This window comes from Hydractinia symbiolongicarpus, chromosome 7 (genome assembly GCF_029227915.1).
Source record: "Hydractinia symbiolongicarpus strain clone_291-10 chromosome 7, HSymV2.1, whole genome shotgun sequence".
In the NCBI taxonomy this organism is placed as follows: Eukaryota; Metazoa; Cnidaria; class Hydrozoa; order Anthoathecata; family Hydractiniidae; genus Hydractinia; species Hydractinia symbiolongicarpus.
The window spans coordinates 6,633,909-6,661,834 of record NC_079881.1 but is presented as its reverse complement, the minus strand read 5'-3'; the positions used below and the strand labels follow the sequence as shown (position 1 = coordinate 6,661,834).

The following is a 27,926-nucleotide window of genomic DNA, read 5'->3' as shown; positions in this document are numbered from 1 at the left end:
CATATTGCAATTTGTCTTAAATAATAGTGTAAAATGATATTCTCCTATGAAATGAAAATTTGTTTCGCAAAGCTGTCTTATAATTTCAACAAATCATCTCAGATGTCCTTGTTTTTTATATTTCTTGACACACTAACAGGTTAGCTAGTAGAATGACTATGGGTTAATCTGCGAGATCCTGAATGTTTATTTTTTAAAAATATCATAATAAGAATATTAGGCTGGTATTTCAGCTTTAAAGCGATAGGTACACCAATCAGGGTGAAATTGTCATGTTCTTGTAAAAAAGTATTCAGTTCAAAAAAAATTTGTAAAAAACTCTAATCGTACTACAATAAAGACTGTATTAGAAAACTAAAATATTGAAATATTGAAAAACTTTAAAAACAGAGCGCGATAACTTAAAAAGACAGACAATATTCACAAATGCTTTGGCTAGCAACATAATGGATAATACACAGGTTTTTTAAATTTTTCGTTCGTACATCAACAATCTTGAACATCTAGGGCATTAACAAATAATGTGAAATATTTGGCTCTTTTGACGAGTTGGCTTCGGGATTTTTATTCCTAAATACACGAAACTCGCAAATGAAAACACACAAACATATATTTCTTTTTACGGAAAATAGAAACCAGTAAACTTTACTTTCAATTACTAAACGATGTCATTTTTTGGCTTACTAAAGACATTAAAGGAGCTACTAAAGTCGAGCTATTGGCGATGGAAAGGTTTACAATCACTAAGGACAAGAAAAATAACTTAAATCATCACGGGCTAATATTAATCATTTTGAATACATTTTTTATTTTAGTTATTCATACTAACATTATTAAATATAATTTTAAACAAATTTTGGTAAAATATACTAATTTCAGAGATATCTATTCAAAACTTGTAGTTTTCAAGTTCCACGATCCACCTATGATGTCATGTTCAAAGTGATGACGCTATAGATGAGTTGCAATAAGATGAAACATCCTACCGGCCAAGTTTAGCGTTCTTTAAAAATCAGGCGAGGACATAATGCACCACTACCCCCCCCCCTCCTCCACCCCCCGCCTTTACTGAGCCAAAAAAGCCCGGTACTAATGGCTAATGGTTAGCTAGCTTATTAAATCAGTGCGTAATAGGAGTTTCAAGTAACCGTGTGACCAAAAACACAAATCTATATCTACAAAAATATAGTAGCATTTTTTTAATTTTTTTTACTTTCTTTAATATGGCTATTCTGGTCATGCACGTTCTCTAATAACCATTCTGTATTAACTATGCTTTTATTATGCCTGTGGTTATGTTAAAAAAAAGTAGCAAGGCGCAGAAAACTTTGCTCTTTTCGTTTCATGTACTGCCACATTTTCAACCTGCATTTTCCTCTTGCTTTTAAAAATTGAGCTAGTCTAACTCAGCGCACAAATAACTGACCATGGAAACTGTGATATATATATATATTTTTTATTAGTAAGAAGGCTTGATATGCTATTTTTGCATCAAGAGTACTGAGGATGTTGAGCTTGTTCGTGTATAAAACATTTTTTTAAAGTATGACGTTTTTATATAATAAACTTTAAATTTTGTAAGATTTCCAAGAAGTAAGCTTATAACATTTTTAAACTCGTTGTACCAAAAATGACTTTTATAAAACCTGTAACAATTGAAGACTTTAAATGGACTGTTTAAAGAACACTAATTACACATGACATTTGTTAAGTTAATTCTAATCTTGTTGTGTTTTGTTTTCTGGATAAGATGCGCTTTTATCACAGTTTTTAACGCAATAAATCCAAACATATCAACACCTAAGACTAAAATGATGTACTTATTTTTGCACGAACTTTAAGGGAAAATGGTTTACGGTTTCGCCGGTACTTAGATTTTAAAATTACTCCGTAGTAAAGCGCAGCCTTTTCCAAAGGACAGACCTATTTATAACAATATTAAAATTTCAGCCAGGCTAGTTATTATTCTTCATTCTCTATTTTTTTAAGGATTAAACCTAATGTTTTTATCGTGAATCTCAGCCTAGTATTCTGAAATTGAACTCAAATTAAAACAACTTTGCTATTATGCATTGCGTTCTATTTCGTTCGGGTAGAGGGGCGGATTCGGATTCAATCTTTCGCTGACGTCACAGAAAAATGCTGACATAAGCTAACATTTATTGCCACTGTTTGTTTTTCTTTTATAACCTACTGCAACGTAACAAGTGGGATTTAATTTAAAAAGTCTAATATATTTGAAAACCCAAGACAGAATAAAATTTATCGTAATTCCGCCCTCGATTAGGAGATTGAAATAAGCTGCAATGAATAGAGAAGATATTAGTAAATAGAATAAATAGAAGAAAAAACAACTAATAAAAGAAACACAAATTGTATACAAAAATGGCAACTTAAGTTCCTACAATAATAACGCCATGCTTCTATTAAATTTCTCATTTATTTAAAACCGCCCCTTGATTGAACAGTTTCGTCCTAAACTTTAAAAATTCTTAAACGCCTTATTGCTTCTCCTAAGAAGTCTAGTTTTTAGGATTATTTAAGAAAGATATTATATCAATGTTAAAAACAACTTTAAATAATGCTTGACTCAAAAGATAAAGTGAGGACAAAACACAACAAGATTAGAATTAACTTAACAAATGTCATGTGTAATTAGTGTTCTTTAAACAGTCCATTTAAAGTCTTCAATTGTTACAGGTTTTATAAAAGTCATTTTTGGTACAACGAGTTTAAAAATGTTATAAGCTTACTTCTTGGAAATCTTACAAAATTTAAAGTTTTTTATATGAAAACTTCATACATTAAAAAAATGTTTTATACACGAACAAGCTCAACATTCTCAGTACTCTTGATGCAAAAATAGCATATCAAGCCTTCTTAATAATAAAAAAGAACAGGTCTATGTAACAATAAAAAGCTGTTGCTATTTCATCAATACTATAGTGTATGTGGATTGGGTTATGTTTGTTTTTTATAAAAATAAATACTTCATCATAATGTCACTGAATTTCAACAATTTTTCCAAAGCATCGACTAGTTCTTCAACAGTCCAATCTGGTGTGTTTAACAAACCTTCTATAATATCGTTTCGGAAAAATATATCTTTTACTTGTGTTGGAGTGTGAGGTTTATCAAGATTTACGTACACGTCTTCCGTTGAAGAAAGCAGTTTGTTTCCACTTGCAAACCCATACGTGTTTCTCTCCGCGCGTCGTAAATATGTGAGCATATAATTGGAGGGTAAACTTGTTAGGAAAAGGTTAGTGTTTCCCTCTGTCATGTGTATTTCCTCGAAGAATGGCTTTAAGGCTTCTAAGTGCTTTTCTAAAAATTCATCATTGTCTCTACTGCTTTTGATAGTTTTAATCAAAATTCTGGTTGTGCGATTTGTGTTTGGATCAACAATATCATAACTGCACACCCTTTCAGCAGGATTCCAGAAATATCCAGGTCCACATCTTATAGTTGAAAACATGTTGGAAGAAAAACCTGCTTCCTCGCAATTCACAAATTCGAGACCTTGGCTTTCGTCTTTCCCTGCACTAATTTCTTTTAGGAACATCTCATACCGCATTTCTACATCAGAGTGTAGCACTTTGATTGCCAGATCGTATCGAACAAAACGGTCAACGATAGGTTGGGTTTCAATCTTGTCAAAGGACAATGACTGTGCAGTAATACGCTCATAGGTAGCATTAGGATTTTCTGTGATATCCCTTATTGCATAGCAGCCAGGTTCTGTCATATAGTGCATGTCACCCCAGTGCATCAGGACGTCACAAAGGGCATTTCTATCGTCCTCCATATTTATCTTGGCAATACATACAGCATTCAGAAGACTTTCTCTTAGTTTTGGAATGTTTTCATAACATTTATCTAAAGGTAGAGTGCTCTTAAAACTATATATCTCCGTATGGCGGGCATTATCACAACCCTCCGCTGCACGTAATTTGACTTCATCGTTTTCTTGCATTCCAACAAAAAAGACTTCTCTCAGCTGACTAATTTTCGTGTATTCGCTTGATTTCGACACGTATTTTTTTAAATAATCTTTCAGTTTTGTCTTGTTTACCTCCCCTCCTTTTAACATTAGCTTGTTAACAGATTTATCAATTCTCAAAGAAACTCCATATTCGCGCTGTAACCTTCTAATGTTAGCACCATTTTGACCAATAATTGACCCAAAATATTTCTGACTCACAAAATCGATAACTTCTTCATTTTCAGCATCAGTTTTGCTAATGTTTAACTCCTCTATTCCTTCTTTTAGTATCTTTTTCTTTACAGAAGTGTCCGGTGTTTTATTAGATTCCGCAACAGAAACAAAATCACGAAAGTACTGCATGGCTTCTTCTTTAGCCTTCTTATCACCTTTCATAACGATCTTATTTTTCAGCTCATCTTTCCTCATTTTAACGTTAAACTTTTTTTGTAGCTCTTTGATATGTTGCCCACCTTTTCCTATTACTTTACCAAAATACTTTGGATGCAAAAAATCTACAGACTCCCACAATTCATCCTCATCAATAGTATTTGTACTTGCATTCTCCTCAGACTCTTTTCTCGCAACAAAGTCTTGAAACCAAATCAACGCTTCATTTTTTGACTCCTCGATACCTTTCATAACAATTTTATTTTCTTGTTCATCTTTTTTCATCTGCAAACCGAATCTTTTTTCCAATCTTTTTATGTGATAACCATTTTTGCCAATTATTTCTCCGAAATATTTTGGTTCTAGAAAATCTACAGTTTCCCACGACTCATCGTCCTCATGAGAACACTTTCTTGCTTCTCCATCAGGATTGGGTTGATTGACTTCTTTGCTGGCAATAAAGTCTTGAAACCAAACAATCGCTTTATTTTTCGAATCCTGACCACCTTTCATAATAATTTTATTCTTCCGTTTATCTTTTTTTATTTTCAAGCCAAACTTTTTCTCTAACTTTCTAATATGGTCGCCGTTTCTGCCAATTATTTCGGCAAAATATTTCGAATCCACAAATTCAATAACATCCCAACAACCGTGGTCATCTCCTCCTGCTGCATTTATTTGATTTGCTGCTCCGTTATTAACTTCACTTTCTTCTAAAACTGCATTGCGTCCATAAACTTTCTCAAGAATAATATCTTTGGCTTTTTCTCTCGACTCAGTGTACCCCTCAACAAAAAGCTGTTTATTCTCAAAAAAAACTTTCGCACCAGATTCATTTTCTATAGATTTCGATATTTCTGTTGAAACAAACAAGAAATGTAAAGAAGGATCAAGCCAGTCAACCTCTTCTTTTTCGTATTCACACATATTGGAAGGTCACATGTATTTATTGTACGATGTACACTTGAAGACTATTCATGATCAACACATCAGCTCATTCACAGAAATATACATTACTTACTCACGTACACACACTTACCAGAAAGGTTATTTGTTAAAAACCCATTAGTTTCCAAACTTCTGTAAATTAAGCATGTTACGCAAAGTTAAAATGTCTTTTGGTCGAAATTGGTTGTCAATCATATGTAACGAGTTCTAAGAAAACTTGATGTTCTATTGTATTGGTTTTAAAGAATAACATTTATGACAAACATAATTATTTTGGTCTCCCTCGTGGTGATTTTATTTGTTTAGTATAGCACAAGTTTGATAGTTTCCGGATATGAAAAAGGAGTGCATGATGACATAAATAATTTTATTTTCGTTAATGCATCATTATAAAAGATCAAATGATCAAACATTATTTTTATTTGGTTTTTCTCCGTGCTTGTTATATAAATAAGAATAATTTTTTTTTCCATCTGAGAAGAAGAGTATTATATTAAACCATTGCTTAGCAGGGATATTTCTGTGAGAATATTCGCACTGCATGGACAAGTAAAACTTGGACTGACATGAAAGTTTGCAAAGTTGATAATACGATCTTTGTTTGTATGGAAACAGATCCTGAAAACGAAGCTGGCATAACATGACATTATTTTGTTGATTAGAATAAAAAATGAGAAAAAGTTAACTATTGGTTTAAATACTCAAGAATGTTGTTAGTTATCGAAATTAGGACGCTTGCCCTAAAAAGTGGAACAAAAGTAACGAAAATTTTTTTTCCAACGAAGATTAACATCCGACGAAAGTTTAGTCCAAAACAACAATTTGAACCAAAAACCAATTCTATTTTCTAAATAATAGACTTTTTGTTTACAAAACATCAAAAGGAAGTTCAAGAGTCTATAAATACGCCATTTTAGATTGATCTGACATTTCATTTGAAAACCAATCGTTTTATTTCTTCTGTGTTAATGCCTTTTCAGCTTTGTCGAGATGTTGGAATTTGTCTGTGAGATCATGAGGTACAATTACAATTTCACAGGTATTTTTGTGACACAGTTCTAATAGCGTGTCGTTGTCTCGACTTTTATTTGTATCCATTATGATCAATCCATGTTCATCTTTAGAAAGACAATTTTCTTATTTAGTTCTCTCAAATTACGGAAAGATCATCTCTTTAAAAAATTATAATGACTCTGCGGTGCTTGATTAGTGGTTTTTGTAAAACTAACGAAACTGGTGATCTGATACGTATCGTCTATGTAAATAGTGAACGCTGGTTATTGTTCTTTTTTTATTTTTATTTCGCTTAATGGCATATTGTATAACATTACGAAAAATATCATGGAATCTTCTGGTTGCTGGAGTTTACATAATTTCGAAATAAAAAGACGAAGAAATTGTTAAGAATTTCCTAAGTGAGTGGTGCACAACGCACAACTGTCTCATATTCTTCACACTTCCTCAAAATATGTGCTTTTATTCATTGTGTACACGGTATAGATGTTATAAATGTATATGCTTTGCTGTTACTACTCACTTACGCCCCTAGGCGTTAATAGTTTTCTTTAAATTATTCTCAATTACGCCCACAAGTTTTGGCAGTTTTTGTCGGTTTGGAGCTCTGTGAAATTGTTTATCTTTAATAATATAAATGAATTAAATAGTGCATTCCGTTTAATAACTGGATTATGATACATAATTGTTGTTCTACGACTTTTAAGGCGGGAAACCTTTAAGTATCTGACCTGAGCTGGATGTTCTTATTTCTAAAGTATTTTTTGGGTCAAGACCTAACATCCCTTTCATTTTTGTTTCAACTTATGCTTTTCTTTCTTAAAGTTCTCCGAAATCTATTTGCTTATTCACTGACCTTCAGGTCTGTAATTTTTTACTTTACCCACTCGTTTGAATATGAATATTACTTTTTACTTATCGTGGGCGAGAAAAGGAAACGTTATGTAGAATAATCGGTAAACCTTCTTGATCTAATTTTACGCTAAAGTCTGAGTGTAGTGTTATAAAAATAATATTATTACTAAAAAACAAACCATGCATTACATTGGTGACGCAGGACAATTTAAAATCATGACTCAAATGGTGACTGTCAGCACTAACTGCAGTTTCTAAATCTCGTTTTCGAAATGCTATCGCTTTGCATCTCTGTTGGACAAATTTTTTATTTTAATTATATTTTATTTATTTTCATCAGATCTACCTGTTAATTAACCAAACGAATAAAACAAGGAAACACTTGCAGGAATCCATTATTTATTTTATATATTACTTCGTACAAAATACTATTTTTTCTACAGCATCTCATTAAGTATGTTCAACGGAGCGATGTGACAAAAACGTAAGTTCTGGTTCACCAAAGAAAATTAAAATAGCAGACTCGTGTTTTACAACAATCAAAATACATCTGTACATCATCTTAGAGTTTATTTTATTTCGTCGTTTTATGCTTGGTAACAAACAAATCTACAAGAAAGTGACAATGGATTAACAACGTTTAACGCGCGCAAGAAATGTGAATGTGGTTATGATTCAAACTTAAAAGGGTGGATGGGCAATGAGATACTTCCAGGGGAATAAGAATCATACCTAAAATGTTATCTTCGTAATATTTATTGTTTACATTGTTTGTTCGTACTTGTTTGCAATACATTCATATTTCTTGCTTTTCACTTTTTTTTCCACAGAAAGCGTAGATTGGAATTAACACCAACTCGCACAAGGAAATTAAAGATGCGCCAAGATAAACACCGGTAACACCGCCAATATCAGAAGCTAAATTTTCAAAAGGATATTTTTCTCTCTCGATGATATGTGTTGTCTCAAAAGTCTCAAACAGGACATCCAATCTTGCAATGTGATTCTTAACGAAGTTATCGTCAACAATTTCATCTGGAAATGTATCGGATAGTAACTTTCGAAACAAAACCTTCTGATTACTTTCAGGCCACGGTAACATGGCAGTTGCTGCGATGGGATATACTACTTCTTCGCACATTGGAGGACAGTCGCAGCTTTGTCTATCTTTTTTTGACTTATGTATAAAATATGCACACGAGTCATTTAGTGGTCCTTTTAAAGTTAAATTATGTGCCAGAAAATCAGCCCAAGCTGGTATAAAATTGCACTGTTCTACGAGACTTTTGAGGATGCATGAAAAATAACAACCATTCACTGTCTGAGCCCACTCAAAATCACTGTGTTTCTCCTTTCTACAATTTGATGGAAATGGATATGGCAACCGTTTGATTTCCTCTTTCTTCAATGTAAGAACGGTCCGGAAACCAGTGGCTAAATCTACACCTATATCACTGCCAATTATCATAGGTTGGTTGGCAACGGAAACGCTAACTCCTGAACTGTGTGTAGAGACATATGAACGATAGGTTGACTCCTCGTAGTCGCTGTTGTTGATAAACAAATGCAAAACCATTGCATTTGCATGATGTGGAAATGCCTGATATAAAGCCTGATTGGCATTTAAAATGATGCATTCTGGATGTGTTTCCGAGGTAACATAATGGTTACATGGTACACCATTCACAATGCAGAGTAGTCTGGAATTATTTAGGAATTGTTTAAATCCAGTTGTAAAACGAAAATTGGTGTGTTTTTTCATTGGCGATACAGGATTATTGCATATGGTAAGAACTGGAAATTGCATTTCTGAATGAGATACCTGCAGGACATCTCTTGTAACCTCACGCTTTGTGTAGTTAAGACAGATCTGATAAAGAAAAATAGACGTGAGTGTCGTCATTACACATACGATAATAATCCAAAATAAACGTTCCATCGCCGTTCCTTGAAATGCTCTTGGCAATCCATGAATTGTTAGGCTGTCAAACTTTTTAGCCATTTCTGTGTTATGATGACTAAATACCCCACTTTGTTATCCTTGAAGCCTTTCTGCTATAAAAACTTAAACTAGGTCCCTAATAGAGTCATAAAAGCAATAATATTCCATTTTTTATATATGTATAATTACACATACATTATTTATTGAAGGTCTTCAATAACTTTGAGACCACAAATAAGAAAAAAAAAAGAAAAAATTAAATAGAAAAACATATATTCATAATAATAACTCAGCAAGGAAATTAGGGTTAATTAGAACATCCGCTATAAATTTGGTATTTACAAACAATATTTTCATACGGATGGCATGAAGTTACGGCGTCCAAATGACGATTTAGAAATATGAATAATTCAGGTTAAACGTGCGAAAGGCAGCTGTTTAAGTTAAAACATGCTATAAAAAATGGACAATAAAGACAGAGAAATATATCCCGGGTTGAATTTTATACACAGCAACGTCATAGTTTGACCTATCCTGTGCATTCTCGAGACCTATAAATCATCATAACTTCTGACAGGGTTTTACAAATGAAATTAAACTTAACATGTTGCTAAAATGTCAAAAGAGAAACAAAAACATTTTGTTAGCAGGTCTTTATCTGTTACGTAATTAGAAGATGAAACATCTCCAAAGTAGTCTGTTTTAAATTTAACCAGAAACCAAATCAGTTCCTATACTCACACCACAGAGGAGAAAAATATATCTAACATGTAACACACATATATTTATTTCATATCATCGCTCAAATGACGGATTTTCCAAAAAAACATTAGGAAATCAAGTTTGTTATGTGTAACAACTTTATACAAGATTTTTTTTTATAAAAAAAGGTATAATGTTTTATCTTGAAAGGTAAAAACATTGTGGCGTAATGATTTATTCGGGAAAATTTTAATTTTAACTATTTTTTATTAAAACTGTTTTTAAACTTTTATTTATTTGTTTTATAAAGAATGAATCTGATGATGAGTTACTAGAACTCGAAGTATATTATTCTATAAAATTGCGTTGTTGGTCTTGTAATGTTTTAAATTCCAATTTTAAGTTTATTTTATCGATTATGGGGATTTCATAGAACTCTAGGGGTAACAAAAGCATTAGCAAGCACAAAGATCATGTTTTAAGTGATCATGAAAGAGTTGATAGGGCTCTTTTTGCAAGTCTGTAACATGTATACGGCTGCAGTTTCGTCACACCCACCCATTCGACAATTGCCTTTGTCTCCTTTATCTTAAATATATACTGGTCAGGTTTTTTATTAACCGTTACTTGTAGACTGGATAGTCTGTTATTACTGAAATAGTAAAAAATTTAATTGCCTTATAACTTTTTTAAGCTTTAATATCAAGCAACATAATATCTTCTTTTTTTTTCGAGCGTGTCAAAAACGGTACCGAATTCACTATAGTCTCTTCGAGTGCTTTACGAAAGTCGCGTTTGCGTAATGTGTACAACACTGGGTTTATAAACGACGTAACATATCGCAAAATGTATATCGCCTCGAAAACAGTAACAGAAATGCTGTTAAAAAGAGTACTGTGAAACACAATAATTACACGCATAATAAAGAACGGTGTAGACAGCATAACAAAGCATGAAAACATTAGCGAGTATGTTATCAATGCTTTTCTTGCTTGGCAAAATCCTGCTGTTTGTCGTGAAGGTGTATGTTTCGATAGGTTATTGACCAACGTAATAACTGATACATACTGTATAGATAAAACTATGAAAGGAAATAAAACAAATGCAATCAACAAAATACAGGTATAAACTTTGTTGTGCGGTAATTTGTCTGTCTCATTCCACCATATCAAATCTAAAAGTACCAGAAATGTTGAAGACATCCATACAAGAACAACAGCTAATATAGTTCGTTTTCTTGTGACAATGGTAAAATACCTTAATGCATAAAACAAAGCTAAAATTCGATCTGTAGATAGCATTATAAAATGTCCAACGGCTGATAAAATGGTAAACATTGACATGAGAAGTGAAACGGCCATAAAATTTAAGAATTTATCTTGTTTTGTGACATTTTGTATTGTGCATCCAATGATTTTAAAATGCAAGTAAGGAAGAATATGGAATATAATGGTGAATCCAGATAGCAGATCGTTGATGGCAAAACTTAAGAAAATGACATTGGAAGGAAGCTTTCTCAAATTTCTTGACCTTTTGAATAATAGAATTACAGCCAAATTGATGGATATAACCAATATAGCGAGTGTTAATGCTGGTATATGAAAAGCAGCTTTAAAAGAGAAGTAACATGTCTCATCTATCTCTAGTGTGTGATTAAATGCATTTTGTGAAGTATTGCACATTTTTAACTTTTTGCCTCGAATCAATTCATTAATTTCTGTCTTACTGTGTTGACTGTTTTCACTCGCTCCAACAGCTTTCAAACTTTGACATTGACAAATCAGCAGGATAAGTTATTTAAACGATGATATAAGTAAAAATTGCGTATTGCTTCGACCATAGTAAAATTGTTTGTTTTCCATTAGTGTAGATGACTAACTCCTATGTTTTATAATAACAGAACAGCTGTATATTGACATTACGAAGAAACTTTTATAGCGAAAGTTTTAAATGAAGTCAAATGTATTATCTACTCAATTTGAAATTAATGAAAAATAATTTTATTTATGTTTATCTATTAATCTTTCTTCAGATTTACTGTTTTATTATTGTTTATTAATATTTTACAAAAACGAATGTTTTTATTTTGTAGAAAACATCACGTACCAGGAAAATCATCGCAAATTTTACTGAAAATTAATCCATCACAAGAACAATAGTTGTAAGAGCAGTAAGGTTTTAATTCTGACAAACTGTATTGGCAAGATTTGAACTTCAGTTTATTTATAGGACTTTTTAAAATATGTTAGGGTTATATCTATGGTCAGGAAAAGGAACTTGGAATACTATAAGAACAAACATTCTCAGCGAAATATGTTTCGGCGGAAAATATTTTGGACACAATTTTTTTTTTCCGTGGAAATGTTTTAAACAAGTTTTATAAATTCAAAAACATGTATGGGCAAGTCTTTTTACCAAATTTTACCCAAATTCTAAAAGTACTGATTATGGAAAATGACACAAAAAGAAGGCTAGAAACATTTTTATAGTACATGTATTCAATTAAGGTTTAACAGAGAACTTTAGGATCCAACTCTATAGATATAGCCTCAGAAATGCCAGCTTTGTCGAAACCATTGCAAAATGTGCTGTATTGTTCCGTAAATGATCGTATAGCCCGACAACCCAATTAGCGCGGATAGGTTTCAAAATTGACAACTTGAGCGGTATATGAACGTCGTAAATATTCTTTCATTTGTCAAGTTGGCCTGTTATTTGGAGTGCGTACCACAACTCAAATTATTGCATCAGCAATTAATTCGCTGAGCCATTAATAGTTGAATCTAAAGGCTGGAAATAGTTAGTCATGTTTGCAATTACATAAATGATCACGCAATTTTTACTTTTAAAGGCCTCCTGAAAAGCGGCGGTTGTTTGTGCTTTGAAAACGCCAAAAATTAGAAGCGCTTTTTACATTGGTAAATTCAGTTCCTCTCTGGCGAGAGAAGGCTTGGAAATACCTTTGGTATCATTTTTGTCATAGTTGAGGAGAAACATAAAATATTTAGATTGAATGAAATTCATTATTGAAAGTAACTACGTCTGTGACAATTAGAAAAGCCTAAATTCCCGGACGAAAAAAACGTTTCACATACAAAAGAAATCCGAAAGTTTTTCTTTGCGTAATGTTTCGTTCCTAATGTATGCGATATATTTTTCACGACTTTTCTACATTATACCTAGCCAAGACACCCAGCATAATTCTACTTGCCACCGGGAAATCGAAATAGTGACACGTGATCATTTTTGATGAGCTCTGTCTTCTTTAATTTCACTTGCTTTGAGAAATTATTATGTGTTTTTAGATTGACTTAGATTAGAGACTTGCTCTGACGCATTCCTGAGCGTCTAAACATTGGTATGATGCTCGAACAAAGCTCTGCCAAGTCAAGTTAATATATTCTACAAAGTTTGTACTTCCCAACGCACATTTTATTTAAGTATACGATGTTTAGTCAAAACTTGTGAGAATTTTTAAGGACTTATCTCCACTTCGAGACTATAAAAACAATGCTTGGAGTAATCTTTGTTGTTGTAAGTAAGGATTTGATAATTCAACTTTTTTTATTCCTGTTACAAGTAAACTAATGAACCAAGCATATAATACTCTCACTTTGTTGTGACAGTTTATTACATTTTATCTGGCGCAAGACACAGGAGCCTGCGGCTTTCATAAAAATTTAGCCAGCTTACAGTAAATTTTTTAAAGCGGTTTATTTCGTTGATAGGACGAAGTACAGTTTGCTTTCAAGTTATACAAGTGATTTTTGTCGGAAACGGTTAGGTGGAGCAGTGGCAGTCTCGCTTTTTTGCATCCAGAAGACTGGACCGACACTTACCACATCGTGTAGAGTTTAGAAATTTGTTCAAAAAAATCAGTTAAAAATAGAGTTTGTCAAAAAATAGAGAATTTGTGTTTATTGATGACAATTTATTATAATGTTACTGGAGTCTTCACCAGTAAATAAAATATACAAAGTTGATATGAGATTAGTTATGAGATATTACTCCAAATTTTTAGGGTAGCATATTTTTCTCTAAACACAAAAACATTATATTTTGCATTGAAATTTAGCCTTTTAATTCATTGTCAGCTACGTGGATTTCAAAATGCGAGCAAAAGATCTGCTTTTGTTTAATGAAAGATAGACTTTTCATAAGAGAAAGAAGCCAAGGTAAAATAAGTGTTTGTTTAGCTAAATGAAACATAAAATGTTTTTAATCAAGCCTTCTGACACTACAAATGTTGTTGATGATAAAAGATAACAAAAACATGTATCCTTGTAATACCTAAGATGCAATTATTATTTTGACTATTAGAAAAGATGTTTACATTTTTTCAGTTAAAAAAGCGATGTGCAAAATACATCAAATTTAATCTCAATTCAATGTTTATAATTATATTTGTAATCAATTAATCTTTTAAAGAAAATATCGAAGGTAAAAGTGTGAGAAATAATGTTGTGTTTTTGTTAATATAACAACTAATGGCGATACCTTTAATGAATGCTAGCATATAAATAGCTGTTTAGGTGCATGCGAAAAAAATCTGAGTTTTCTATTTTCAAATATCGTTCGGCGAATTTTCACGTCGAATTTTCCAACTGATACAGCAGTCGCGATAAAAATAACGGATTGTGAAAAAAAATAGTGATTTTAAAAAAGCGAATAATTCAAAAAAAAAAATAATTCATTAAAAACATTTATTTAGAAAGTTTTTGCTTTTTTACCATCAATCGCCACCACAACTTCCGCCACCACAACCACCACAACCATCGTCTCCACCGCCACCATCTCCATATCCCCCTCATCCCCTTCGTCTTCCTCTTCTTCATTGTCATGATCAGAATGATGATGTCCATCGTCGGAGTTATATGTTTGTAACAAATGTACACCATGATGTTTTTTACGACGGCCTCCTCCACCTTTTCCTCCTCGTTTACTGCCACCAGTTTTAGTTTCTTCTACTGTAATACACTGTCCCACTTTAGTTAGAAACTAAAGAATAATTATAATACAAAACACGATGGAGGGTATATGTGTTAAAAAACACATTCAGTAGCTACCTGTTTTGCTTTTCGTTTCCCTGCACAACAGCCCGACTCAATGGCAATTCAGAAAAGAAGGAAAATTCTCAGGCTACCAGGTGAAAAACACTTTCAGTAAAAATATCTAATTTACATACGGCAACACAAAGAAACGTAGGAGATTAAAGGATGTCGAGTGGCAACTCTCCAACAAGTAAGATGTGATACACCTGAATGTTCGCAGGACCTTATTATCAAGTGCCGTATATTTTTACCGACACGAGTGGCGTTGCAGCCACTGCACGAGAATTAAACGACGCTCGAAAGCAAAGACCTTGAAAGTTTATCCTTATAGGGAAACATGGTAGACAATCTCAAAGAAGATTTGAAAACTATCTGTAATGAACAAAACGGTAGACGTTTATAGAACAATTTTCTAAGGCGTGTCTTCGCCTGCAGCAAAAACAGGACCTTAAATGAGGAAAGACAATAAGAACCTCTTTCTAAGGGACATCGAAACCGGACGAGGTAACATCGCTATGTTGGTGGTCTATAGGCAGATGGGCAGTCTTTAAACCAGGTACGTTCGTTGTAACATAACAATACGTTAGTTAAGTTGGCCCAAGAGGGTATATTATTCCAACGCCATCAATTTGCTTGTATTATTCACCATTAAACATAAACAGAGATTCTTTTGTAGCCTGCGTGAGTAAAGCACATAAAATCACCTCTACGTATACCATTAACCACATCAGTGTCCGCAAATAGCCGAGAAACGCATATATCAATAGTATCGTCAAGAGGAATCTGGAGAGGAAGGTTGGAGACACTTAAAAAGGTTATTTGATAAAAAATCTATTTTCTTTTCCACACACAGCGGAGATGGTGTGTAGTGGTAGCGCATCCGGCTTGTAATTATAAGGTTTTGAGTTTACGAGCCTTGTTACTTGCTCCTACAGCACAAAGATCATTAATTTCCATAACGGTAATTATTCTTCAATAAAAACCACAGAACACATTAAAAGCGACTACCTTCGTTCAAGGTTTGTTTTGGTTTGAGATACCCTGATTTTCCCATACTACTTTGCGAAGTCATAAATTTAAAAATGGTAGCACTACCAGTAAAAAGGCCTATTATTGAAATTAAATATTTTTGGTGAAGTGTACTGGTGTTATAGCTATAATATCGTAATAAGAGTATTATAACAACAAAAAACATGGATTTATAGGTTGGAAATAACTCTTGCAACTAATTATGTATAAAAATGTTTGTCGCAATTTTAAAAGGGTGACTGCTACCTTAATGGTGAATATTAAAAGCGGATTGAGGGGGCATTCTTTGAAACTATTTATCGTGAGGTGCAAAATGTTATCCGAGTAATTTAAACTGCAAAGGCATTAACATGTCTTCCCCGTCCCTCTTTTTCATGTTTACAGTTAATTTTTACATTCGGCGATAAAAAAGAAAGAGAAAAAATTGAGGTATCCTGTTTATTTTTTTGTGAAAAAGGTATAACAGGCAGCATGGTGTCTAATACATTTCGCGACTTTGTGGCAATGACTGTATCTGCTTCTGTAATTGTTGATAACATATTCTGAAACTTAAAATTCACATTCTGTGTGTCCCGATATTTATTTAAATTTCAAGTGGTAAATAAACAAAGTCTTCTTTTGAACAAAATAATGATTGACTAATCATAGACACAGAAAAGTCACAAGAAATTCACAAGAACTTATTTCGTATTGCAAAACTAAAAATGCATCTGTAAGGCTTGAGATATACTCCATCTGTGCAAACTGCTACCGAATTAGAATTTTCGCCACAGCAACATATAGTTTCTATTTAGCTGAAGTATTCATAGCATCACACTTTATTATTGAAATTATTTACCAGGATAGCCTCTTAAGTTCCTATTGGTACTGTTATCAACAAGGGTCCTGCGAAAGGGGTTCTTATTGCATTTAAAGCTCCTATTTGAGCCACGAAAGCCGTTCAAGCCCAGCAATCGCCCAACTAGACAACCGCCTAGGATATCAATTCTCATGTTGAGCGCTAAACAAAAAGGATAGATTCACACTTTTATAGTCTCTGGCATGACTCGGCCGGGATTTAAACCCAAAACCTCTTGCACTGGAAGCAAACGCACTACCATAAGGCTATCACTCGGTAAATTAATGCATATGCAAGATCTGTCCAAAAACTTTTGTTTGTTTCATTATCTTGCGCAGGTGTTATCAGGTAACATAAATTTATTCTGGAAGTTAACAAGACTCAGTAATTCATGAACTAATCGCAACACTTTAAAACATCTACTTGTCCACGCGATTGTATAGACGGGTGGTTATAAAAATATTTTCTAGAAAAGGGGAGCGCTTATTAGAGACGGGCGTGTATTCGGAAAGGGCGCTTATTCAAGCCAATACGGTACACACGTTTCTTTTTTTATTTATATAAAACACCCGTTATATTTCCAAAATTAAAAAAGAAAAAACTTTTTCTTATTTACCCAAACAGATTAAGGAACATTTAGGGCGTTAGAGACTAGGTGCGCTTGTTTAATACTACATTTTCTGCAGGGTGTTTATTATCCACCCGGAGCCAAATTACTCTGTCGAATAATATTCATATCAAATGTTTGGAACTCCTTCATCTTTTGATTGGCTCAGAGAAGAAACAATTCAATTAATCCTAAAAATTCTCGACGAATAAGAACGGCGGGAAAAAATATGCTAGTTGTTGTTACACCCATAAATGTCGCAATCAGCCATAAAATGTTGCAATCAACCACAAATGTCGCAACATCGACCATATGTATCGCAAATCAACCATAAATGTCGCAAACTTAACCATAAATGTCGCAAATAAAAAAGTCAGTTTTTGCGATAAATGTCTCGCAGAAATTTGTCATAAACCATAAATGCCGCAATTTTTTAGATAGAATTTCAAATTTTTCATATGAATTATACTGTACATAAAAACTAAAAAATATGCCCTATAATGTTGTATGTGAGCAGGTTGTAAAGAAGCATGTAGTTATCATCCTGTTGAAACCCTCGAATCCTCTTATCAATGGTACGAGGGTCTACCTCGTAGTCAACGTCTTTGATGTCCTTGCATTTGGTACGCTGCTTCCCCTTCGCTTTGTCCAGGCAATCTATGCAACGTGTTTGCACTTTGATTAGCATTTGGCCTCCATTTATGTATTTACCTTAAATGTTCGTGCAATTCCTGAGCAACATCTGCAAGCGTCGGATACCTGCCAGTTTCGATATATTTAAACGGGACCTTGTGATGAATATGAACAAATTCGTAGTGTTCCCATTCCACCCCTTCGGAAAACTGAGCTTCAATATGAGCCCTACAGATAGCTATGACCTTCTTGTTTTCATGTAGAGTCTTATGACAATTCCTTTGATGGGGACAATTTGCGCGTTCCTTTGAGGCTTTGTTAGCAGTGCGACAGTTGATACATTGTCTTAATATTCGACCGTTACGCTTGATCTTGAAATTGTTCAAGAGAGAGATCTTGAGCATTTTGAACATGTCTCCATATCTCCTCCATATTTCTATATCTCTCCAAGAGATATAGAAGTCCCACTAGGCCGTCTATTTTGGAGGTATCAAGGATTTCTTATACCATCCCTGTTTGATTGCGTATTCGTCAAACAAGATCGCTGCCGTCATATAGCCGACGAGCTTGGAGCCGTCCTCCAAGTCCATCTTTTCCCAGACTCTAGAAACTCCCAGAGCCTTTTTTGCACCCATAGCTTTAAGCATTGTATAGGACATTAGCCTGACTGATTCCCATAAGGAGTCTATAACCATGGTTTCCTTCGGGCTAATGTTTCTGTCCATGTTTGCCTTGCTTGTCATTCATTATTACAGCCTTTTGAACATTTCAAGATGTGCCTGATGTTTGTCCTTTCGGGGCTCTGGGGTGGGCTTTTGAGATTCAGTTTTGCCTCCAAACTTATACCACCATACCCTAACTCCTACGGCAAGCACGGCTAAGGATCCTACATTGTACATGTAGACTGACTGTACGGAACTGGCCCCGAAAGAGGCTTTGACTGTAGGCTTTAAAGTACCCTCTTGTTGTTTCATTTCTTACTTCTTTTTTTTTATCAGTCCAGCCAGCTTGTGTCTTTGGGCCACACGCCCCGGATGTTTTACTGGTTTTGTGATGACTCTCTCTTCTTGTTTCTCTTCCTCACTCATTTACATTATAGCACCGTCCAAGGCTCTTCCTTGGTCTCCGCTTTCTCCTCCTTTTTCTTGCCCATATGCCGCGCCGTGTGCCCTGCTACCAGGAGGGGTGCCAAACATCTACCGGTCGTACAGCACACAAGAATCCTGAGGTCTGTCATACTATCTCAGATAATAGGGTCTTCTTCAATATCTTGCCTCAGACCCTCAACAGAGTCAATGTCCACAAAATTCCCAATCATACTAGCATAGATCACGTGAGTGGACAGTGCCTTCTCCCCCTTCCCCGTCGTCTCCCCCTTCTCTTGGAGTTCCCTCTGCACAAACTCGGTATGTACCTTCTCGATGGCCACTTCTGGGGCCTTATCAACAAACTCTTCTGTGCATTTTTTGGGTAGGAGATTATCCTTGCCTTTGCGTAGGGCTTCTTTCAAAGCTTGACGTTTATTGATGGGTTTCTCTATCTTTTTATATTCTGCAGAGGCATTGTCGAATACTCTCGCAATATCAGACATCTTTATTAGAAGTCGTTTATAACGAAAAAAGCAAAACGCAATCAGAGCATACGGTAGAAGTATAGCAATATACAAACACACCTCCATTTATTCATGCGTAGACATCAAGCGGTGATGGTCACGGGCAAGCGTTGTAATTTGATCAGGTTGCACAAGCCTTTTGTCATCTGCCCTGTTTAGTGCTAGCTTCGATACCTCCTGGGTGTAGATTTCATGCCCCTTATTTTGAATCAACACTTGGCTTTTGTATACGTCAACGCCCTCCTCCAAGCAGAGGCGATTGTCGTCGAAGGTGATGGACATTTTGGTCGCGCATCTCTACACGCCTTTCGCTTTGTGATCACCGCCCTCTTTTGTGAGGCTGTTGTAAGCATATAACTTGGCCTTAAGTGTTATAAACTCGGTCATAACCTTCCAATTTATCTTATCCTTCATCAAACCGACGACCTTCTTGTTCTTCCCTAGAGGAAGAGGCCTGTTATCATCTGGATTATAGGCACTCGTATCGAAGCATGACTCAACGTCTTGTGCAATATCCCTGTAAAAGTTCTCTGTTCGAATGTGATAAATGAAGCTGTCTGTGTCCATGTAACAGAGTTGCAATTTGCTACCGTATTTGGGTTGCATATGTTCGTAATGAAACTCATACATCACCAATTTTAAAATATCAAATTGAAACACGTCGGATAGTAGCAGGACGTCTGTGCTGAGGTACACGTTGTGGTAGTCTCCCATGGTGACTACATCACCCTCTGGGGTGATACAATTCCATATCTTTTTTGCATAGGCATATTTATTGTCGCTGATCCTCTTCATATTCAGCTTACTGTAGAATGCCTTCCTAGGCGGTAGCACCGACTCTTCGAATCGCTGCCAATCATCCATTTACTCGTAGGGGTACACGTCCTTTCTCAGCATCAGCCTGAATACGTCGTCCTTGTCGATGAATTTGGCCATGGATGGTACGTTTGCCTTTAGTTTCTGTTCGTTTAATTGCTTCATGGTATTCGATTCACAATTTTTACGCCAGAATTTTGCCACATACACAGCGTCTATGCTCTGGAATTCCAGACAGGTATCTGCACACTGATGACATTTCATGCATGCAGCGTTTGTTTCAATGAGGTTGCTTGCCAACTTGTTTAAAGAGGATGACATGAATCTACCGCTATCGATGAACCTAATCTCGATCTTCTTGTAGGCCTCCCCATCAGCGTACCCCATGTCTGCAAGTGGTACCTTGATTTTAACATTAAAACTGATGTATTTTTCGGTATTTTCAGCGATGCACCCAAAGTCCTGCGTGTCGTACCTCTCGCCCAGTTCCCTTATAAACAGGAGTGCGTCGTATCAGGAGAGATTGTGCGATATTACAGGTATATGGCTAGCTATCTTATATTTGAGGTTACAGCTATTATGGGCCGCACCTCTATACAGCCCCGTATAGTGACCATGGTTTGGAACCTTGCGGTTATTCTCGCAGTCGTCAAACGGCTTTAGGCAGATATAAAATTCTGTGGCCCCATCATGTTCCCTTTTTAACACCTCTGTTAGAGGCAGCATGGGTTGCTGTGGGTAGGTATAATGTAGCCGCCTCACCTCATCCTCAAAGTGGTTCACGAACTTTGCCACACAGTCCTTACCCCTGTATACGGTTAGGGGCTCTAGTACATCCCCATAGGCGAACGTGCTATATGTACACCTGTCAGACGGTACATGCCTACTCAGCTTTTTCGTCTGGGTACCCCTTCCATCTTCTACCGGGATTAACAGACTCTCGGAGTCGGCATATATGGCAAGGGATACCTTGAATTGCATCTGGCTTCCCTGTAGAATAACCATTTTTCAGCCTCGCTTGGCATCGTAATTTTAACTACCCTTCCAATTGTAGGTCCACGTAGTGTCTCATCTTAGTGATTCTTTGTGCATCTTTTTCAATCTCCGTATGGTGTAGGTATACTATGACGCTCCACTTGAAACACTCCTCGTCATCATTTTTGAAATTGTTTCCTAATATATAGTTGGTCTCCTCATTAAGCGGCTTTAAATTTGTGCAAACTTAGTGACTACATCTAGACGTCTCAAATTTTTATTTTGTCCAAAATGTTCTTTTAGCAACTGACAAGAGTAATTTAATAGGCTTCACAAGCTAGCATGACTTATGGTCACAGATAAAATAGCTTACATTTTTTGGTTATCTCAAGTATGAATTAAACAACAGAGCTGGGAGTTTCACTATTGTGAATGTATTTTAGTTGCACCTTTTTAATAGAGAGATAGTTGATGCAGCTTCTGCATCTTGCATTAATAATGTTATGCATCCCTGTTTTACATGTGATTGAAAATAGAATAAAGCTCTGAAATTGATTTTATTGTGACTGTTTTGTTTCCTCTTTGTTTACAGCATGCTGCCATTTTTAAATTTTGAACGCTCGTCACGGATCAAAAATCTATATATATATTGTTTTATTGTGTGTCTCCTGTTGCTGTAATGATCAGGCTGACCCCTTCATCGCTGAATACCGTCGTATTGTATTTTAACTTATTATATTATGAATGATATATAACTAATTAAACTAATTTCATATAATTGCATATAAGGCTACACCTTACCTAGGTTAGGTATGTTTGTAAGAAAACCAAACTCCAAAAATTACGTAAGCATTTGTTTTGAACCTACATGCTTTTTGTTTAACGTGTGAACCACGATATTGATAAACGACCTTATTTTTGCTTCATAGCTTTTCTCCAAATTTAGTCTGTAGCCACATTTTATGCATCTAATTTATAAAATCCTGTTTTATTGTTTTGAACCTACATGCTTTTTGTTTAACGTGTGAACCACGATATTGATAAACGACCTTATTTTTGCTTCATAGCTTTTCTCCAAATTTAGTCTGTAGCCACATTTTATGCATCTAATTTATAAAATCCTGTTTTATTCTGAATTGTAAAAATTGTAAAAAAAGGTGATTGAATTAGCTAGCTACATATCGAGTAATGATTTGTGCCTTATAAGAACATGTGTATACATAGTTATTGTAATTACATAATATGCTGAAGTTTCCGGCTATAATTCTCTATTATATAGTCTATTATACTCATTTTTTGGAGATGTAACAGATACATCTTTTTTATTTTAGGACAACTTAATCTTGTGTGTACGTAAGTAATGGCTGGTAGCAATGGGTTTAGAGTAGTTTTAAACTCATTAGGCAGATTTGTTTTGCAGCGGCCTGCTAATAATACCAACCATTCTAATAATAATATAGATAGTAATAATGCACCAAATAATATAGCAGAAGAGTTTGAAAATGATCCACTAGGTAATGTTAGTTCTTCCTCCAGAATATCCACCTTACCGCATGTTGAAGTGAGAAGTCGACGGTCCACCAATACTTCTCGCATGTTAGCACACAGGGCATTTGAAACTCCTGCTGAAGCGGAAGTTAGAAGGAGGCGCAATGCACAGCAGGTAGCTGCTGCGAGGAGAGTAGAGCAAGTAGGAGTACGAGAAGAGAGACTTGCACGTAATGCTGAAAAAAGGAGGCATGTCAGAGAAAACGCACGTAGAGTTTTTCATAATATTGCAAGGGATTTTGGTGTTGTTTCTCAAACTTCTGTACACACACTTGGTCCTATGTCTGACACATGTCCATATTGTTCCAGTAAAAAATTTCAAAATGAAGGAAATTTTAAATGTTGTCAATCCGGTAAAGTAGCCCTTCCTGAATTAAATGAATACCCTGAAGAGCTGACTCACTTGCTTACGGGAAGGGAGCAATTATGTAAAAATTTTCAAACAAATATACGAAAATATAATTCATCTTTTGCTTTTGCCTCTCTAGGAGCAAATATAAGACCTCCACAAGGACATGGGCCCCCTTGCTTTAGGATAAGTGGACAGCTTTTTCATCGGTCTGGCTGTTTGCATCCTCCTGAAAATGTTACACCCTCCTTCAACCAGTTGTATATAATAGATTCAACAGAAGCACTTAACATTCGTTTGAATAATCCAGCAAATGCCGAGTGTTTAGAAGAGGTAATGCACATGCTTCATACTGTAATGGAAAGAGAATCTCCTTTCAGTGCAGCGTTCAAAAATATGTTTGCAGTTGAAATGGAGGAAAATCAACGAGCAGTGCGTGAAAATCGCCCAGCTTCTCAAGTAACGATGCGAATGCTCGCTGGTGGAGATAGGAGGCGATATAACACTCCAACTCAAGATGAAGTAGCTGTGGTATTTGTTGGCGAAGATGGTGCACCACCGACCACACGAGATATTGTAATATATCCAAAGGATCGACCATTAACTAATCTCTCTACGATGTCGGCAAATGTTGACCCAATGATGTATCCCGTTTTTTTTCCAAGGGGAGATCCAGGATGGTATAATAACATTCTCCACGTTGAAGAACACCGCACAGCAAGACGTCAAACAGTAACAATGTTACAGTTCTATGTGTATCGACTTGCAGTAAGGAATAGCTTCAGTTCTATTCATTACGGCAAAAAATTATTGCAGCAGTACATTGTTGATGCATATACTAAGGTTGAAGGTCAACGTTTAGATTTTATACGCAGAAATCAAGCGCAACTAAGAGCTGAGTCTTACCAGGGCTTGGTAGATCATTTGAGTATCAGAGCTGACGAAAGACAGCTCAATCCAGGACGTATTATAATTCTTCCATCTTCATTTCAAGGTAGCCCAAGAGCAATGCGTCAAAATTACATGGACGCAATGGCCATTGTTGCAAAATATGGAAAGCCTGATTTATTCTTAACTTTCACATGTAATCCAAATTGGCCAGAGGTTAAAGACAATCTCTTTCCCGGTCAAAGTCCATGCGATCGGCCAGACCTTATAGCAAGGGTCTTTAATTTAAAATTGAGAGAACTTCTTGCAGATATACACACGCGAGGAGTACTAGGTAAAACCATAGCTTATGTTCATGTAATAGAATTTCAAAAAAGGGGACTTCCACATGTCCATATGCTTATACATTTGACTCACGAAGACAAGCTCCGCCATGCTGATGATATTGATACCATAATATCAGCGGAAATTCCTCTTGAAATAGATGATCCGCAATTATATAAAACAATAAAAAGTTGCATGATTCATGGTCCATGCGGACATTTAAATCCTGTTTCTGTTTGCATGGTAGATGGGAAATGCTCCAAAGAATTCCCTAAAGATTTCTCAAATTCCACAGTTTCAAATCGTAATGGTTATCCAAAATATAGGCGTCGTGATAATGGAAGGACTATTACTATCAGAAATTCAGATATTGATAACAGATGGATTGTTCCTTATAACCCTTATTTGTCAAAAAAATACAATGCTCATATAAATATTGAGGCCTGTATGACGGTTAAAGCTGTAAAATATCTTTATAAGTATATATATAAAGGTTTTGACTGTGCGAATATTCAGATAAACGAAAGGTTAGATCATGATGAAGTAACAACTTTTCTTGATGCAAGGTACGTATCTTCTCCAGAGGCATGTTGGCGTCTTTTTGCTTACAATTTGCATGACCAATCACATGTTATATTCAGACTAGCTCTTCATTTGCCAAATTATGAAAGGGTTTACTTTCGTGAAGGTGATGAAGCAGCTGCAGTTGAGAGAGCTGAAAATCGCCTTTCTCATCTCACTGCTTGGTTTCTACTTAATCAGCAAAATGCAAATGCAAATATGTACTTATACACTGACATTCCGTACCATTTTGTGTTTGATAAATCACAAAATAAATGGAAGGTGAGAAGAAGAGGGGGTGGTAAAATTATCAGCAGAATGTATTCTTCAAACCCTAAGGAAGGTGAAAGATTTTACCTTAGAGTGCTATTGCTTCATGTTCCTGGTGCAACTTCTTTTGAATTTTTAAGAACGTTCAATGACCACTTGTACCCAACTTTTCGCGAGGCTTGCCTTGCAAGAGGTCTTCTTGAAGGTGATGATGAGTGGGAGAGGACGTTGGAAGAAGTGACTGCTGTCGGTTCTCCAAGGCAATTAAGGCAAACCTTTTGTTTCTTACTTACCCATTGTGATTTAAACAATCCACTACAGCTGTGGCTGGATAACCGCATGGGTATGATTGAAGATTTCAGTCGTACTATGGAAGAAGTTAATGCAGAACTTGCTGCTCTAAGCAATATAGCAACAACTATCAGACAATCAGGTAAAAGTCTTGCTGATTTTGGCTTACCAGAAGTAGAAGAACTTCCAGCAGACCCAGATCCGGATTTGGGTTTGATAGCTCAAGACGTAGCCCAAATTCGACCTACATTAAATCGTGATCAGGTGAATGCAGCAGATACCATTATTGGCGCTGTAACAAATGTTTGTAATGGTAATCCACAGAACTCCCGCTTATTTTATCTAGATGGTCCTGGTGGCACAGGAAAAACATATACTTACAACTACATTATAAAATATTTGCAAAGTAGGGAGATAAAAGTAGCAACCTGTGCTTGGACTGGAATAGCTGCAACTCTTTTGAATAAGGGTGTCACTGTACACTCTTTATTTAGGCTACCCGTTCCTATAGTGGATACAAGTACGTGTAATTTGTCTCCTACAAGTCATCAAGCTTTATCTTTAAGGGAAAAAGATCTTATTGTATTTGACGAGTGTAGCATGATTCCAAAGTATGCTTTACAGGCTATTGACACTATGCTTAGAGATATTACCAACGTCAATCTCCCTTTTGGAGGAAAAGTTGTTCTTTTAGGCGGAGATTTTAGACAAATTTTACCTGTAGTCAAAAAAGCAAGACCTGCAGAAGTGATTGATGTATGTTTAAAGAGCTCATATATATGGCCATTAATAACTTCTTTTCAACTACGGTTAAATATGCGAGCCGGACTACAAGAGCAGGAATTTGCAGATTGGCTTTTGCAGCTTGGAAGTGACCAACTTCCCACAAAACCAGCTGATCCTTTTAGGGACTGCATAGAAATACCTCCTACTTGTGTATTAAAAAACAGTGAAAATCTCATCGATATCATGTTTGATGGCATTATTATTGAAGACTATTCGTCGAGAGTTATATTATCTGCGACAAATGAAGATACGTTGCAGATAAATGATGAAGTTCTTGAAAAGATCCCAGGGGATGTAATAACATACAATAGCGCTGACTCTGTTGTAGCAGATGATGTTGAAGAACAAAATTTGTATCCTTTAGAGTTTTTAAATTCTCTTACTCCGTCAGGTATGCCACCACATTCTCTTAAACTAAAGGTTGGCGCGGTAGTAATGCTGTTAAGAAATCTTGACTTAAAATCAGGATTGTGTAATGGCACAAGGTTAGTTGTGCGCCACTTAAGGATAAACACAATTGATGCAGAAATATTAACTGGTATAGCGCAAGGTCACAGAGTTCTCATTCCAAAGGTTCAATTAACGCCTTCTGACACTGGCTTACCTTTTCAGCTCCGAAGGCGTCAGTTTCCGTTGCGATTGTCATATGCAATGACAATTAATAAAGCACAAGGACAAACCTTTGAAAAAGTTGGGATTTTTCTCCGAAGACCTTGCTTTTCTCATGGTCAACTTTACGTGGCTTTTTCAAGGGCGCGTTCATTCAACGATATTAAAGTTAAAGTGTTAAGAACAGACAAACAAGGATATGTTTTAAATAAATCCTACACAAAAAATGTTGTTTATCAGCAAGTACTTTAGTCCAGCTAGCAGTAAGTTTTTGTCATTTTTGAAATTGAGAAATGTTGCCTGTCTGGCAGGATTTTGCATCTTTACATGCACATTATTTTCCGTTTAAAATTGTTAGAATAAAATTTTTTTTAAATTTTATTTTATTGTAGGAGTTGTTTTGTTATATCAAAATGAAACAAAAAATACAAAAAAAAACAAATTTTCAAAAAAGTTGTTAACAAGCTTTAAGTTCTTTAAAAGCATTCTTTTTAGGACAGTCAATTGTTAAAAATTACATTATTTGAATTTTTACATTATTAATTCACAAACATTTAATTGCACAATTTTTTTCTAAAATTGAATTTGTTAATAATAATCTTTTTTGAGTTCTCGCTTTCTTTTTTCTGATTAAAGTATGATGTTAATTCACAGTAACCAGGTGGGATGAGATGATTCCTGCGCAAGATGATATGATTCTTGCAAGAAGAATGCTATGGATTAACATTTACTTTAAAATTGCACACAGGTGAAATTTGAAAAGCACTTTTATTACATACAGGATTTCAGTGCAATCCACTGATAAAAAAAACGTCAATAAATAAATGATTTAACTCAAATTTAAAGTCTTTCACTTTAATATTTTGTTTTGCATTGCTTTTCAATGTTCACCAACTGTTGTCA

General features: G+C 35.2%; 3 protein-coding genes across 3 annotated transcripts; 1 reads left to right on the top strand and 2 right to left on the bottom strand.

Moving 5' to 3' along the window:
* Nucleotides 1-7,988: 7,988 nt before the first annotated feature.
* Nucleotides 7,989-9,194, bottom strand: LOC130648453 (acid-sensing ion channel 1A-like). The gene has a single exon (XM_057454506.1). It carries the CDS (start codon nt 9,192-9,194, stop codon nt 7,989-7,991), a length of 1,206 nt encoding a protein of 401 aa, XP_057310489.1.
* An 886-nt stretch (nt 9,195-10,080) lies between these two features.
* Nucleotides 10,081-11,522, bottom strand: LOC130649544 (melanocyte-stimulating hormone receptor-like). The gene has a single exon (XM_057455839.1). It carries the CDS (start codon nt 11,516-11,518, stop codon nt 10,526-10,528), a length of 993 nt encoding a protein of 330 aa, XP_057311822.1. The 5' UTR covers nt 11,519-11,522; the 3' UTR covers nt 10,081-10,525.
* An 11,235-nt stretch (nt 11,523-22,757) lies between these two features.
* Nucleotides 22,758-27,275, top strand: LOC130648452 (uncharacterized). The gene has a single exon (XM_057454505.1). It carries the CDS (start codon nt 22,758-22,760, stop codon nt 27,273-27,275), a length of 4,518 nt encoding a protein of 1,505 aa, XP_057310488.1.
* Nucleotides 27,276-27,926: the final 651 nt, after the last annotated feature.

Excerpts from the sequence above, each read along its gene's own strand:
- LOC130648452 (XM_057454505.1), top strand. The coding sequence starts at position 22,758 with ATGGCTGGTAGCAATGGGTTTAGAGTAGTTTTAAACTCATTAGGCAGA.
- LOC130649544 (XM_057455839.1), bottom strand. The coding sequence starts at position 11,518 with ATGTGCAATACTTCACAAAATGCATTTAATCACACACTAGAGATAGAT.
- LOC130648453 (XM_057454506.1), bottom strand. The coding sequence starts at position 9,194 with ATGGCTAAAAAGTTTGACAGCCTAACAATTCATGGATTGCCAAGAGCA.